We start from the raw sequence: 15202 nt of genomic DNA, 5'->3' as shown, positions 1-15202 counted from the left end.
TCAGAAGAAAAAAGCTAAAAACCTTCAAAACCTGATTAAATCAGGGATGTAATCTACTTTTTGCATTTAGAGGGAACCTGTTATTGATCTAAAGGAATCCACTTTAGTTTCTGGTCTTGTTTATATCTATATATCCAAATTATCTGTGCATGAGCGAAACTATTTATAAAACTACCTTTGCAAAACAAAATGAATAGAGGGAAGCAAAAAAAAAAAAGCAACTGATCAGGAAAGAAACATGTTAAAGTTATACAAAATTCAATCTGTTAAAAGTTTTTTTTTCCTGCCCCCTGTATTATTTAAAAAATCTACCCGAAATAACACTTTCTTGAAATTTATTCTTACCTGAGATCTGGCAGCAACTTGAAACATAGGTTAGACAAGTATAAGCTTTCTCAAAGCTGTTGTATCTTTAGCGCGGACAGAGTAACACCCAAGAGGCTTTTCACCTCCTCTGAGTAAGCTGCCAAAGCTAAAAAGCAAAGAACAGGGCGGACGGGAACGACAAACGGAAATATATTCATTTTAAGCAGCGCTACCTGTGGAAATAGGGTGGAGCTTCTGAGCTCGTCCCATTTCGGCTCCAAGGGGGTCTTCAGAAAAGGGGCAAAGAATCGTTTCCATTGATTGACAGTTGCTTTGACCAAATGAAATCGTTAGAGCGAATAGCGTTTCCATGCGCTTTCCTGGGCGGCGGGATGTTTCCATGATGTCAGTAAGCAGCGTTTCTAGGGCAGGTGGCAAGGGGCGATCTGATGCGGGCGGGCGGGCAGATACCAACTGACATCAAATCAAAGAACCTGTCAGCCTGCCGGCGGGGTAAGACTTCTGTGTGCAAGAATGGTTCACCCTAACTGTGCTGCCTTTTCCAAAGTTAAGAAGAAAAGATGCTTAGCCTGAATCGTAGGTGGGTTTAAATTTAAGTCCAAAGAGACTCACATATTTTAAATATAGAAAAGGTTGCGCTTTGTGCAAACTCAAAATTTTAGTTCAATGAAATAATCCCTCCACCTCTTCCTAATCATATCTAATTATGAATTACCTTCCATAATTTCTTGGGCTTTATACCACAAACACATGCAAAGTCGTTCTTTTAATGTAGAACGGTCAGGTTTTAAGAAACACAATTTTCCGGAATACCTCACGCTCGCCCGGGGTCTTTCCCGAACGGCATCAAAGCTATTTAAAGAAATGAATACCAGCACTAATAAATAGCAATAGTCTCCAGCAAGAGGTAATGTTTAAAAAATGAACGCGTTTTAGTGGAGGAATATTTGCAACGGAAAAGAACTTTAAAGGATCGTAAGCTGAAAAAAACCCAACCCCTTCGTTCACTTCCATACTCCATCAAGGAAATTGTATTACAGTGACGATTCAAGCATGGCTAATTAGACCAAAATAGCACTTCGCTACTTTAAAACCATTTTGCAGACAAACTGAGAAAAAGAAGAAAAATGCAAGAAAGGTTTCAGGAGGTGTACCTTATTTTTTTAATTAAGAAGCAGGAAACAGCCCCAGACATGCTCAGATCGCTTCGGGCTCATTTCAAAGTTCTAAATAGTTGCTTCGGTCTTCCATTCTCTTTCTATGGATTCTCAATGCAGTAACAAAAGGAAGGTTCCGCCAGCGCTGCCCAGATTCTGCTAAGGCTGCGGTTGCTATTGGCTGTTCTCAAAGAGGCGGGGTTTCGCCTTGCTTTCTTCCAGTAATCGCATCAATTATTTGGCACACCGCTCGGCTTCTCTTGGCTAGCGAAACGGAGTCTAAATGATAGGAATTTTTCTGGTGGCTCTTTACTCCTCCGCGGAACTATAGAGTATAATGCATGGTTCTTGCCATTTCACTACACAAAATTGTTTTGATTACCGTCGTTTCTTTCCAAACCATAGAAAACAATGTTTATGGAAATTTTAGAGTTTGCACATAGAAAACATAACTCAAACCCCCACTCCTTTAACCTTAAACTATCTACTATTGACCGCACCACATTCCTCATGCCTACCTTCCCTGTTCTATTCTCCCCATTTATTCGTACCTATTTCCTGTATTCATACTCATTCTTACATCTATTATCTTGTAAGCTATTGACAAATCAAATAAAAAAAAATACTTCATACTCCTGCCATCTATTTCCCACAACAACCCTGTAAGGTGGTTTGGTCAAGCAAGTGACTGGATCAAAATCACCTGGTTCACCCTCATTCCTAAGGGATGTAGACACACACACACACACACACACACACACACACACACACACACACAAAATTGGGAATAGAAGCATTGGAGTAGCAGTCTGTAAAAGGATTTATATATATATAAATTTATATATACATAGATCTATTTATATATATAGATTATTTATATATATATATAGATCTTTGGTTATTTGGGTTTTCTCGTGTGTAAAATTGGAAGTATCTAGGCGACGTTTCAATGAAGTCTCATTCATCATCTTCAGGCTTGTGTCTTCGGCTCTGCTTCTCAGAGTAATGTGAGCTTGCAGCTGCTTCTTCCTTTTAACTGCTAGTGGGGGGGGTGACTTGATTGGGTGGGGGCTTGGCTGTGTTCTGATGGGCTGGGGGTGTGTTCTGTTCAGGTGGGGGCTTGGTTGTGCTTAGGTTAGTCTTAGTTGCTGGGGGATTTGAGCTGGTGAATAACCCGAATAACCAAAGATCCACATACAAATACCCGCGAAAACCTCAGAAAAAGGATAAATAAATAAATAAATATAAATATATATGTATATATATACACACACACACACACTTTTACAGACTGCTGCTCCAATGCTTCTGTTCCCAATCACTGTCCTACCTTCCCCCGACAGGTAGATAATGAAACAATAAGATTGTGTGCCACTGGAGGTTTCCCCTGGATATTGATGGAACCTGGGGGAAAATATTTCTTTAAATATCAACTGTGAAGACATATTAAGATAAATTACTAATGGGTTAGGGAGATGAAACAGCAATGTAAAGACCTGGCAGAAACAATGTATTGCCATGATGCATTTGTGCAATAGTTGGATGAAATGCGTAAGGATGAAATGCCACTGTCTACATATTGAGAGTACCAGTTTGGTATAGCAGTTAAGGCATCGGATAAGAAACTGGGATAACTGTTTCTAAACCTACCTTAGGTACAAAATCAGCAGGATGGCCTTGGATGACTTTCTAGTCAGCTCTAGCAAACAGGCAAATTCAGTGATGATGGCAAACTACCAGTACTTCCAAAAAACCTTACCAAAAAAACTGTAGTGATTAGTCCAGACAGTTGCCAGGAATTAAGATTTATTTAAGGGGGCCAAAACAAAAACAAAATAAATATTAATGTGAATCTATATATCTGTATCTCCCTAACTCTCTTTCTCTCCCAAAACCCTTGCTTCTTTTTCTTGATGGCTGCAGCAAAATAATTGGTCTCTTTCTATTTTAGGATAAGTATAAAAATTGTTTTTGAAAGTTGTGTAAAAGGCTCAGTTTTTAGTCTTCTGTGTCAAATTGATATCTATTTGTGGTACAAGCTGCTCAAAATTATAATCATATTCATAGTTCAAATTTAGAAAATAAAGCAAAATTTCAATTTAGTTGTAAAACTCTTTGCCTTCACAATTAGTTAACACCTTTGAAAATGCTGCATAGCCCTTGGATGTCCTTGGCCGATACTGAAAAAAATAGGTAGAAAAACTAAGAGGAGTCAGATCTAATTAGTAAATTAGTGTTTTCAAATACAGCTGTGTGAATTTCAAGATGTGTTTTGCCAGCAGGTCTTAGCAGTCCTTTACTATTCACCCGTTGCTTAATGTTGTTGGTAATAGAAGCCCAAATCCTACATGGGAGGTGAACTGAGGTACAGTTTAGACTACAAACCCAACTGTGAAGACATTTTTTATTTTCATTTTTCAACTTTAAATCCCTCAATTCAGCAAGCGCAAGAACTATTTGTTGGACATTAGAAATTGGCAGGACTTGGAAGGCTTCCCTTTCTTTTTGTAATAAAGTGTGCTTTAAATTCAAGGTGAAATACATTCCATCTGTGATGGAGATAGGGATGAAGTTGGTTGGAAGTTCCTTTTTTGAAAGTTCTACTTTTCTAACTTATTCAAATTCCCATGACAAAAGGACAGTCAGTTTTATTTGAGGGAAAAAAGGACTGAACAGGAAAGTGGATTGGAGATACTACTAAAACTCCTATTGTGCATCTGTTTATACTGTTCAATTAGTCCAAACAGTATATTATTAGAGCAGAGCAATTTTTGGATCAAGGTACTTCAAATCCACTAACTTAAAAAGAGTGTACAAAGATCTCGAACCCATGACTACTGTGGAATTAAAATTTCAAGGATTTTCAGACTACTTTTATTCACAAAGTTGTGATGGCTGCAAGAGCCCCCTAATCACATGTTTGTGGCTTCTGATACCACAAGCAAAGCCAATGAGGAACAGGCAAAAAGTCAGAAGTCACTCCCACTCCCTCTGCATTTTTGTTTGCCCAGAGTCATTCTGTCCAACTTTTTACATAATTAAATATTGACTTACTATCTACATGGGGTACCAGTATGCAGTAAGATACCCCAAGGCTCTGTCTTAGGCCCAGTACTATTCAGTTTATCAATGATTTGGATAAGGGGATAGAAGCAGAGGTGGTATTCAGCAGGTAGCAGAAATTTTGAGGAATTCAGAGAACCGTCAAATACCACCTCTGACTGAGATTTTAACATTACCCTTCCCATGCCACGCTCACCAAGCCACGCCCACAGAACCGGTAGTAAAAAAAATTTGAATCCCATGACTGGATAGAAGGGAAATTCAACAAATTTGTAGATGACATCAAGCTGGCAAGAATAGTGTCAGGGTTCCAGCTATTGCCCTTATTACTCCAGAACATCGACTCAAGATCCAAAAGGATCTTGACCAACTTGAATAATGAGCCTTATTTAACAAAATGAAATTCAATGTAGAGAAAAGTAAGATTTTACATTTATGCAAGAAAAACCAAATGCACAAGAATAGCTGGTACCTGACTCAAGAGCAGTAACTATGAGAAGGATCTTGAAGTCCTAGTGGACAATCACTTAAATATGAACTAGCAGTGTGCTGCAGCTGCCAAAAAAGCCAACACAATCCTAGTCTGCATTAATAGAGGGATAGAATCAAGATCATGTGAAGTATCAATACCTCTTTATGATTGATTGGTAAGTCCACATTTGGAATACTGTATCCAGTTTTGGTTGCCACAATATAAAAAAGATGCTGAGACTTGAGAAAGAGTGCAGAGAAGAGCAATAAAGATGATTAGTGGACTGAAGACTAGAACATATGAAGAATGGTTACAGGAACTGGGTATGTCTAGTTGAATGAAAAGAAGGACTAGGGGAGACATGATAGCAGTGTTCCGATATATCAGGGGCTGCCACAAAGAAGAGTGGGGTGAAGCTATTATCCAAAGCATCTGAAGGCAGGACAAAAAAGCAATGGATGGAAACTAATCAAGGAGAGAAGCAACTTAGAACTAAGGAGAAATTTCCTGATAGAACAATTAATCAGTGAATTACTTGTCTCCAGAAGTTTTGGTGCTCCAACACTGGAAATTTTAAAAAAGAGACTGGACAGTCATTTGTCTGAAATTATATACAATTTCCTGTTTGAGTAGGGGGTTGGACTAGAAGACCTCCAAGATCCCTTCCAACTCTATTATTCTGTTATGACCCAATGGTTTGCAGTCTACTAGTATATCAAGAATACATATTTATTCAGGATGATTCTCGGCAGATCTCCCATCAAACTAGTTAAATGGATTTGATGGCATAACAAATAATATATAGCTGGTTCAAAAATAAAATTCAAAGACGGTTTTTCATCAGTTTGAAGGTGTCACAGGGTTTAATTTTAGGCCTTGTGCTCTTCCTCATCTGTAGACCTCGATATAAAATAAAATAAAGGTTTTTCAAATTTGCATTATCAAAAGGTCATTCACAGTTGACTCAAAATTGGGTAGACATGTAAAGGTTAAGGCATCAGGCTAGAAACTGGGATATCACCTCAGGCACAAAGCCAACTGGGTGACTTAGGCCAATCACTTTTATCCCTAGGAGGCAAGAATACAAAAACATGAGCAAAACATCTAAAATAATGTTCTGTACTGTACCCGAGAGAAAGTCATGGTATAATGAATTAAACATGAGACTCAGAATTCTAGCCCTGCCTTAGGCATGAGAATTGGGTGGCTGACCTTGGATTATAGTCAGTCTCTCTCTCTCAGCCACCCACCACACATAATTGTTATGAGGAAAAGAGGAAGTGGGAGGAACATTAGATATGTTTGCACCTTGAGTCACTTATAAAAATAATAAAGTTGAAAATGAAATAAAAAAATAAACTAAAGTTCAATCAGAAGTTTATTTATTTATTTCAATTTCAATTTTTCCTAACAGAGAGGACAGATTGACCATGAAAAAGATTTTCCAGAGGGGTCCTTTGCAATTAATATAATTAAGGAGAGAGTAGGCAGGGATCCTTTAAATTCCGTCTCAGTGTAAGCATCTGCAGGGCATGGTCCAAAAAGTCAGGATTGTGGATGGGACAATGCAATCAAAGCTTAGCCTATTTGTTATGCATTTTACACACATGATAAAATGGATGGAACTTTGATAATACCATCCTGGTGATTTTTTTTAAACAACATTCTTCAGATATCCCTGAATTGCCAAAATGGCTAAACTAAAGACACTTTTGACAGAAAAGTCACTGCAGAAATTCACTTTTGTACCAATATGATATAAAATATAAAAACTATACTTTATTTATATTATACCAATATAATATAAAATATAAAAAATTGAAATATATCACGTGGATTAGATGATTGTCAAAAAAAATTTAAAAAGTTTTTTTTTCTTTTTGGGGAGGAAAATGGACACTATATTATAGTGTTAATCTAAGAATTGAACATATTTCTTAGATCAGAAGTCAAGTCATTCTTTGCATGTATTTTTATTTTCCTTACTTTTTCTTTACAGTATATTTTCTGCACCTTTATTTTTATTTCATTTTCCTCTTCATCTTTCCTTCTGATTGTGAGTTTATTTTATTTTTAAGTGTACATTATGTAAAATTTAATAAAATTAATATGAAACAGGATATATTTGAATTTCAGACTTAAGCAGAAGCCGGACTTGATCTAGATAACCTCCTTAACATGACTCTATGATTATGCAGTAACTTAAAAAATACAATTCTACATTCTGTTTCAACTTTTTAAATCCTTAATTATTTGGTTTTCGTTATATTAAGGCAGGGGTGTCAAACTCGGGGCCCGGATCTGGCCTGGGAGGTGCTTAGAACTGGTCCACAGGGCCACCCTGGAAACAGCAAAGGAATGGCCCGTGATGCCTCTGTCAGCAAAAATGGGCTCCTGAGCTCCGTTTTTGGATGCAACAGCTTCCTGCAACCCTCTGCCAGACAAAATGGAGCTCAGGAGGGCTACCCTCCCAAACTCCATTTTCTCTGGCAGAGGGTTACAGGAAGCCATCGCAGCTGAAAACAGCTCAGGAGCTCATTTTTGCTGGTAGAGCGTTCAGCCACCACAGGTGCCCCCGACGCAAGTGACACCCAGCCTGACCCCCCCAAGGTCAAACACAATTGTTTGTGGCCCTCAATGAAATCGAGTTTGACACCCCTGTTTTAAGGCCTCCTTTTCTGTATATTCCTTTCTTATATTCTAGTGCACATCAGAGAATGCACTTCAAATTCCTTTTGTGGATAAACAGTTACTACAATCTTTTCAACTGAAATTCCCTTTTGAAAAATTCTTTATGCTGATCCATTAGAAAAAATTTCCCTGATTTCTAAAAAATAGTAATTCCATTCTCCTAGTGACTTTTCATGAAATATCTTTTTTGCTAATTGTTTTTATATTACAGTATATGCTTATGTTTTATAAGGTATGTAAAGATACAGAATATATCTTTGTATATAAAAAGATGTCTTTGATACCTTCATGCTCTGCAATAAGTGAACATAAAATTATTTGTTTGTTTTGCCTTTATCTCCTTTTTTGTTCCTCTCTGTATTTCAAACTATAAATTAATAATTATAAGTTATAAATAGAATATTTGATGGCCAAACCAGACTGTTCCATTTAGCAGTTTAAAGTATATTTTGGAAGCTGTTTTCAATAATATCTGTTAATGTGCAATATTTTTAGGATACAGTTGTAATGAATGGGCTGGAAAAATATATGTGGAAAACATATTCCCTGAAAAAAATAACGTTCAGAACATGAGCTGAGTGCAAACCTAAACATAGTTTGTATTCCAAAGTGCTGAAGATGAGTGGGATGGTTGATGAACAACAGGGACACAAGAACAATCAAGTGGGCTGGCTTAATTATTGCTAATTTAATGGCATTTTCACAGCCTTTTTATAGCCTCGCTTGAGGACATGGAATTTCACTGAAGCAAATGGACTCTGACCTAAGCCACAAAACAATGCTAAAAAAAAAACCTTCTTAAATAAAAGCAGTTTATTTAGTTACCTAGGTGTGAGTTGGGTGGCTATATAAATTTGTTAAATAAGTAAATAAAATACAGAATTTTTAACCATGCAGAATTAAATATGTTCAACTAGCAATATACTTTAGTTAAGCTTCAATGCAGAGTTTAATCAAAATAGAAATAGATATCCTGCTCCCAACGTAGGAGAATCAGACTTTGGGTTTTTTTTTCCAGCACTCTCAAACTGGATTATAGACTCTTGTGGGAAAGTATGGGCTTACTGCAAGAAATCTATGCCTGCCACCTAATCTATATCCCCCTCACTTCAAACAGAGGGAACATTCTTAATAGGGCTCTCAAGATGTTCTCACCAGCTGGGCAAATGATGCCTCATGTAATCTGATATTGTGTAGAATTTAAAGATCATCACCAGGTTTTTGAATTGGGCCTGGAAACTCACCCAATATTAGGTCATTTCCTATGGTATCATGTGTAAGTATATCAACAGGAGACTGTCAGGAAATCCAGATGTGTCATCTTCACAAAATGAAGACAATTGTAGTATAGTGACATAAATAAAATGGACAGTAGTCTGCAAAGTCTATAATCAATTTCAAGTTGCTGCTTGTTTATGAGAAAAAGGAAGATTTGAAGAAATATAATGATAGAAAGTTCTTCTGCTTCTGACCATTTTGATTTTGGTTTGTGTGGGTTGTTTTGTTTGAGGTTTTCTTTCTTTCTTTCTTTCTTTCTTTCTTTCTTTCTTTCTTTCTTTCTTTCTTTCTTTCTTTCTTTCTTTCTTTCTTTCTTTCTTTCTTTCTTTCTTTCTGAAAAATGATCATTTAAATGGTGAGATTTTACCAACCAGGCTTTGTTATAGAAATTATAATACAAAAAGAAAGAGACTCAAAATAGGTTTTGATATGATAGATGTGTTGTTAAGGGGGAAAAAATTAAAAGTCGGGGTGCTGAGGAAAATTTGTTAGTTTGCATATACTATCTGGGGAGGGACATCAGTGCACTCCTTTCCAGAAAAGCAACTGGCAATAGACAATGCACAGCTAGATGAAGAAATAGTTTGCTTTTGCACACTTTGCATGAATTTTGTGGCTCAATTTAGATCTTTTAATGACTACAGTTTACTGTGAATTTCACAAGTCAGCCAGATAAGAAGTATCAGGGCTCCATGGACATCCAGGCCTGGGAACACAATAAGATCTTCAGAGATTTAAAGAACATTTGAAGGGTAAAAAGCATATGTACCTCGGGGAGGTGATATTGCAGAGGGTGACACAATTGCAAAGAAAGTATACTTCCTTGGTTATTACAAATGATAGTCTTTAACTGAAGAGACCATGAGCACACCACCTCCTCCTTTGATCATACCCAAAAGGCAGAAATTATTAGAGACAAGGACTCCTTGAAATAACCAGGCTCTATGCTATGAAGGACTTTATAGGGTGACAAGCAACTCCCTAAATTGCAATTGAAAATCAACTGGTAACAGTGCAGCTCATCAAGCAGAGGTTACATGATGGGTGTGAAATGCCCACTACAGCTTGCACTACAGCTTGCACTACAGCTTGCATTTGGAATGACTGTAGCTTCCATATGGTTTTTAATAACAACCTACCCATGTACACTATCAGTGCATGAATGAGCATCTAAATAGTTGGTCAGTTAAACAATGGAATTAATGAACTAGATGAACCTGTAGACAAAAGTCTTCCTGCTTACAGCTTTCTATGTGCTTCAGCAGTATTTGAAAATCTAGGACAAGGTCCTCAAACTTGGCAACTTTAAGACTTGTAGACTTCAACTCCCCAATTCTTTGGAGACCTCTGATCTAGGAGGATCCCTTTGAATGAGGAAGTGCAACCCCATCCTGGTCTACAAGTTAAAACCACCCCAAATCTAGAGATTCTAAACAGTCCTTCTCAATGTAGTCAGAATTAAGCCTGAGACTATTCCTTCCTATCCAGATCCAAACAGTTTGCAGAAAGTGGGACAGGACGTTTTCACCTTTGCAGTCAGGAATGAGATATATAATTAAGTATCATCAGCATATTGAGATTCCAAATGGATAGATGATTTCTCTCAAGTCTTTTCATTGTTACAGTAATGGAATACTAACATTAGGATGGGAGAGCTTCTTAGGAAGATTAAATTACTACAATACTTTGAAATTGTAGAATATTTACAATTATGCGTGCAAATATTTCAAATTATTGTTGGCATGTTTACCAAGTATTATATCTTTAACTGTAATGTTACATTGCAAGTTACAAAAACTAAAAAATCAGCAACATAACTTGAAAGTAGATCAATGCCGGGTCTTACATAAAATCCTTTATTTCCTTTTCAGAAATAGTCAGAAAATAGAAATAGTCAGAAAAGTCAGAAAATAGAAATAGAAATAGTCAGAAAAACAGAAACAGATATGTCTTCTCTGTGGCATCTCCATCTAGATATGCCATTAGGAATAATATTGTAAGTGATTTGTGCCAGAATCGAAGAGATTCAGTTTGATATTTTTAATAAGAAGAGGGCAGAGAGACCTTCCAACACATTTCTGCCACTAACACAGTATGTGGGGAAGAAAACAAAGAAGCTAAGAAAGAGTGAAAGCTAATCCACACTGAAACCTATCCCTCTTCAAATAACACTTATTAATAAAGGATTAGGCTGTCCAGTAATCATTACAGAAGAGCTGAATTTGTACTTCTGGCAGCATTATCAACCCTCTCTGATGTCTCACTGAAAGACATTATTGGATAGTATCTTGAGAAAATCTCATATTTGTGCATGTGCTTTACCTGCAAATGAGATTCACAGAACAGCCTGTCCTGTTAATTATGATGCTACTTATTGACAAGAATGGAGCCAGCTTCTTTATCTGCTTCCTTTCTTCCTTTTTCCCCCTCTCAAGAAAATGGCATGATAGAACAATAATGCAGCAGCTGGAAAGAAGAAGTCATTTATGAACAAGAAATACTGGTGCTTAGAAAAAAAATGGAATTGTGATTAATCAAAGCTTCATGTAAATCAGCAGGGTGATTTGGGCTGTTAAAATAAATAAATACAATTCATTGAAAGTTATTTCCCCACCCCCATCCCCTGCATTTCTTACCAGATTTTCCTTCTTACTCCATACTAAAACAACAATAACCCCGTTGTAATTGTAAGATTTTAGCCATCAAAAAAATAATAGAGAGAACAGGAGGCAAAGCAAAATTAATAACTAGAATTTGGTTAGGTTCTAGAGGCTATACGTAGACAGACAGAAGTAGATAGAAGAAACATTACAACTTGGGCTACAATAAGTCATTAATTTAAATCTAGCAAGCAGATAAAGGACAAAGAGGAGAAATAAAGAATCTATTTTCAGTGTGGGAGGAAGGTAATAGGGAATTGTTCCAACACCGAAACCAATGTTCCGTAGTAATAGTCAATGTATTATTGCTAGTTCAGAATTGATTTATTGAATATACAGCAGTAAAGAGCATCCCTCCCCCCTCCCCTGTGGAATACAGTGATCTAGCAGAGAAGAAGACAATGTATTTTGTATTTTCCAGAACTCCCTTATACCATATACTGATATCCAATATTTTACAGGCAAAAATCAATGGAACAGTTTTTGATTATTTTTAGATGGGAAGTATCCTACTACAATTTGACCCTATGACACTATTTTCATGAAATGGGAGAGGGGAATCCAACCACACCCTATCCCTCAGTCTTTGGAAAATATCATTCCTGTGAGTTGTGCATTACTAATTACTACTGTTCCAGGTCTTTGCAAAAAGAAAAAAAAGTTTTTTTCATCCACTCCCCATGATGATTTCTGGCTTCTGAAACTTTACCTGGTAAAGTTTAAGTTCTGCATGCTAGTAGCCACTCAGCATATTCATCAGTTAATTAATTCAGCTTTCCCAACTGGTGCTCTTATTATGTGTTGGATTTCAAGTCTCATCGATCTTTTGAATTCATCAGTTCTCATTATTCACAGTGTTTCTTTCCCCTGTTTTTACTTCCTACTAACTTTGCATTTTTGATGTTTTCCTGTGTTATTTCCAAAACAGAACAATTCCTATAATCAGAACATGTTTCACAAGTCATTATGAAAGCAATTTCAGCAAATAACTAGATTTCTAGCAATTTCTCACCATTATTTTAAATACAAAGGAAGGATATCGGCACAATCAAACCCAAGGGACTGAAATAATTTACAATGGTAAAAATATATACATACAATTCTCGTGATAAAACTAAATATGCTAAACATTTTGGGAATCCTTTTAAGACTGAAAATTCCTGACTGGTCTTTGAGATATATAGAACCTATCTGGGAATTATGGTGCGAACTGGCAGATTTTATTAGTGTATTTCAATTATGAATAATTTCTTCTGTTGGTATTGGCTTATCTTAGATCTCCCCAAGCCACATACCTGCTTAACGATGCTACACATTTTCTGCATTTTAAAAACTTTTCATTGTCATTTCTTCATACCATTTATCAACTCTTTATCCCTCTTTTTGTACCAACCAAGTAAGATGAATACTTTTGAAATTCCATGTAGCTGATTCATGAAAACTTCCACTGTCATGATAAATAGCTTGCCTTCAGATATTGTGGATGCTGCATCACTGAAAGTTTTTAAGAAGAAATTAGACAGCCATTTGTCCAGAGTTGTTAGAGTCTTCTGCTTGACCAAGGGCTTGGACTATAAGCCCTCCAATGCCCCTTCCAACTCTTGATATTCTGTTATTCTTTAACACTTAAAAACATACCGAAGTGCTTTCATGATGAAATAGTGTTTTGTCAAATGTTTTGTATTAGACAAACACTTCACAGAAACAACTTTCATCATAAATTTTAAAAAAATCAATACTCAGGATTCCATAATTTCCAATATGGCAGAGGACATGAATTCAAAATAATCTATAACCCAACTCTCTAGAGTTGTATCAGGCCTTGGAACTAGAAACAGTGTCCAAACTGTAGTTTAACTTGATGGAAGAAAAATTACTTAAACATAGGTAGATTTCAGAAATCATATAATATGCATCATTTAAATGTTTCAAATTAAACCAAATTTAGCTGTCCCTGACTATTGGGGAGCAATGTTACTTCTTTACATACTTCTTTAATGCAAAGTACTTCTCCACTGCAGAAAACTTTGCACATGATTTATGACTTTGCTAACCTGATGTTATGAAGCTTAGTTAAGTCATACCTAAATCAGATATGACACTGACCATATTGAAAAATATTGTCCATTCCTGACCTGTCCTCACTAATAATCTGCCACTCTGCTAAAGACATACCTGATCTCTTCTGTTAGGGATCGATAATTCCATCCATCTCTGATCAATTGAGTTTCCTTCAACCTTGCCAAGAATTTTTCTCTTTTAGTTTGCATCACATGCCTGAATTATATGAGTTCTGCTTGCTAATGATCACCTCAAGGGAACAGTCAATCTTTACTTCTTCCAGTACCAACTGCTTGGTAGTGTTTGAAGTCCATAATGTAATTGTTGCCAAAACTATAATTCAAATAAATTTTTTCTTTGCCTCATTTTTTTTCTCAGGAACAACTTTCGCTGGCATATATTACTGATGAAAAAAACATTTCTTTTATCTGCTGCAATCTTTGCCTTAATTGGTTTTATATTAGTTTTTCTTTAAATAAAATATTTAAGTTATTTTCTATTATAGTGTTCTGGTACATATTGACCACAACATTTAAAATGTTACAAATGGATTCAAATGTACTTTCTAAAGGATTATGATCGATCTCATTTCACCTTAAGCAGGACATAATTATATTCTATTCCACTATTTTCACTGTAAATTGTAGTTCAAAAGACCATTATTTGAACTACATTTTTTCTTTTCATTTTTCTTCTCCCCCTTCTGCTTAATTGTCAAGGTTGACTCCCAGTTCATTTTTTTAAATGAGAAAATCTATTACTTCAGCGGATACAATGTGTTATACAAAGCAAAACTATTTGAGTTTTTGATAGAAATCCTGTATGGGAGAAGGATTTCCCTCTTTCACCTCAGACTCCTTACACCAAGGATGGGATTTTTCCAGTTTGGATGAACCACTAGTTCCGACGATCAGCTGTTGAGTGAACCAGTTCTCTCTGATGATCAGGTCGGCTTGCCCACCCTCCCCGGTGCTGTACTTACCTATATCCTCTTAGCTGATTCACGCGGCAGAGTGGATTGCCACATCTCAGCTGTGTTACTTCCAAGAAGTAACATAAGTAATTTTGAAAGCTGTGCATGTGCACAAAGCGCACAATCACCAAACTAGTTGTTAAACTGGCAGCATCCCACCACTGCCTTCCGCGGCAGGAAATATATATATATATATATATATATATATATATATATATATATATATATATATATATATATATATATATATATATATATATATATATATATATATATATATATATATATATATATAATGTGTGTGTGTGTGTGTGTGTGTTTTCTTAAGTTTTTGCGGGTATTTATATGTATGGTATTCAGCTTTGTTCGAGTATTTTCCCAAGTCATTATAGTTATGCTTTTAAAATTATAGCAATGTTTCGGCAGAATCTCATCTGCCATCATCAGGATTCTGTATAGGGTTTGTCTGTGAGTCAGACTTTCACAGCCATTTCTGTTTTAAATTTGGTGCTAGCCTACT

The 15202-nt window shown here is 36.2% G+C and overlaps 2 protein-coding genes and 1 long non-coding RNA gene across 17 annotated transcripts in view; 1 reads left to right on the top strand and 2 right to left on the bottom strand.

Annotated features, from left to right (window-relative positions):
* OSBPL3 (oxysterol binding protein like 3) overlaps positions 1 to 1617 on the bottom strand; it is a 110816-nt gene extending 109199 nt beyond the window's left edge. For 5 of the 14 annotated variants that reach the window (XM_087945365.1, XM_026673624.2, XM_087945371.1 and 2 more), the window contains exon 1: positions 1482 to 1617. Coding sequence is in view for 7 of the 14 variants with exons in the window: in XM_087945363.1 (XP_087801489.1) it covers positions 346 to 372 (27 nt within the window). In the remaining 7 variants the exon portion in view is untranslated. Of the gene's footprint in view, positions 1 to 345; positions 473 to 539; positions 698 to 1481 lie in introns of those variants that run through there. The other 9 variants (XM_087945364.1, XM_026673631.2, XM_026673626.2 and 6 more) reach the window with 4 other exon arrangements.
* Positions 1 to 15202, top strand: part of PALS2 (protein associated with LIN7 2, MAGUK p55 family member) — a 249156-nt gene that overhangs the window by 223517 nt on the left and 10437 nt on the right. The window lies entirely within an intron of this gene.
* Positions 8134 to 14863, bottom strand: LOC148128814 (uncharacterized). Its single transcript, XR_015745625.1, has 2 exons — positions 11311 to 14863; positions 8134 to 9321 (listed from the first exon to the last, which is right to left on the bottom strand). It is a non-coding gene; the product is annotated as an uncharacterized LOC148128814 (long non-coding RNA).

This window comes from Notechis scutatus, chromosome Z (assembly GCF_049901735.1).
Source record: "Notechis scutatus isolate UNSWTSFEM ecotype Mainland chromosome Z, rNotScu1.2, whole genome shotgun sequence".
Lineage (NCBI taxonomy): Eukaryota > Metazoa > Chordata > Lepidosauria > Squamata > Elapidae > Notechis > Notechis scutatus.
The sequence above is the reverse complement of the archived record's forward strand: the minus strand, read 5'-3'. Positions and strand labels throughout refer to the sequence as shown.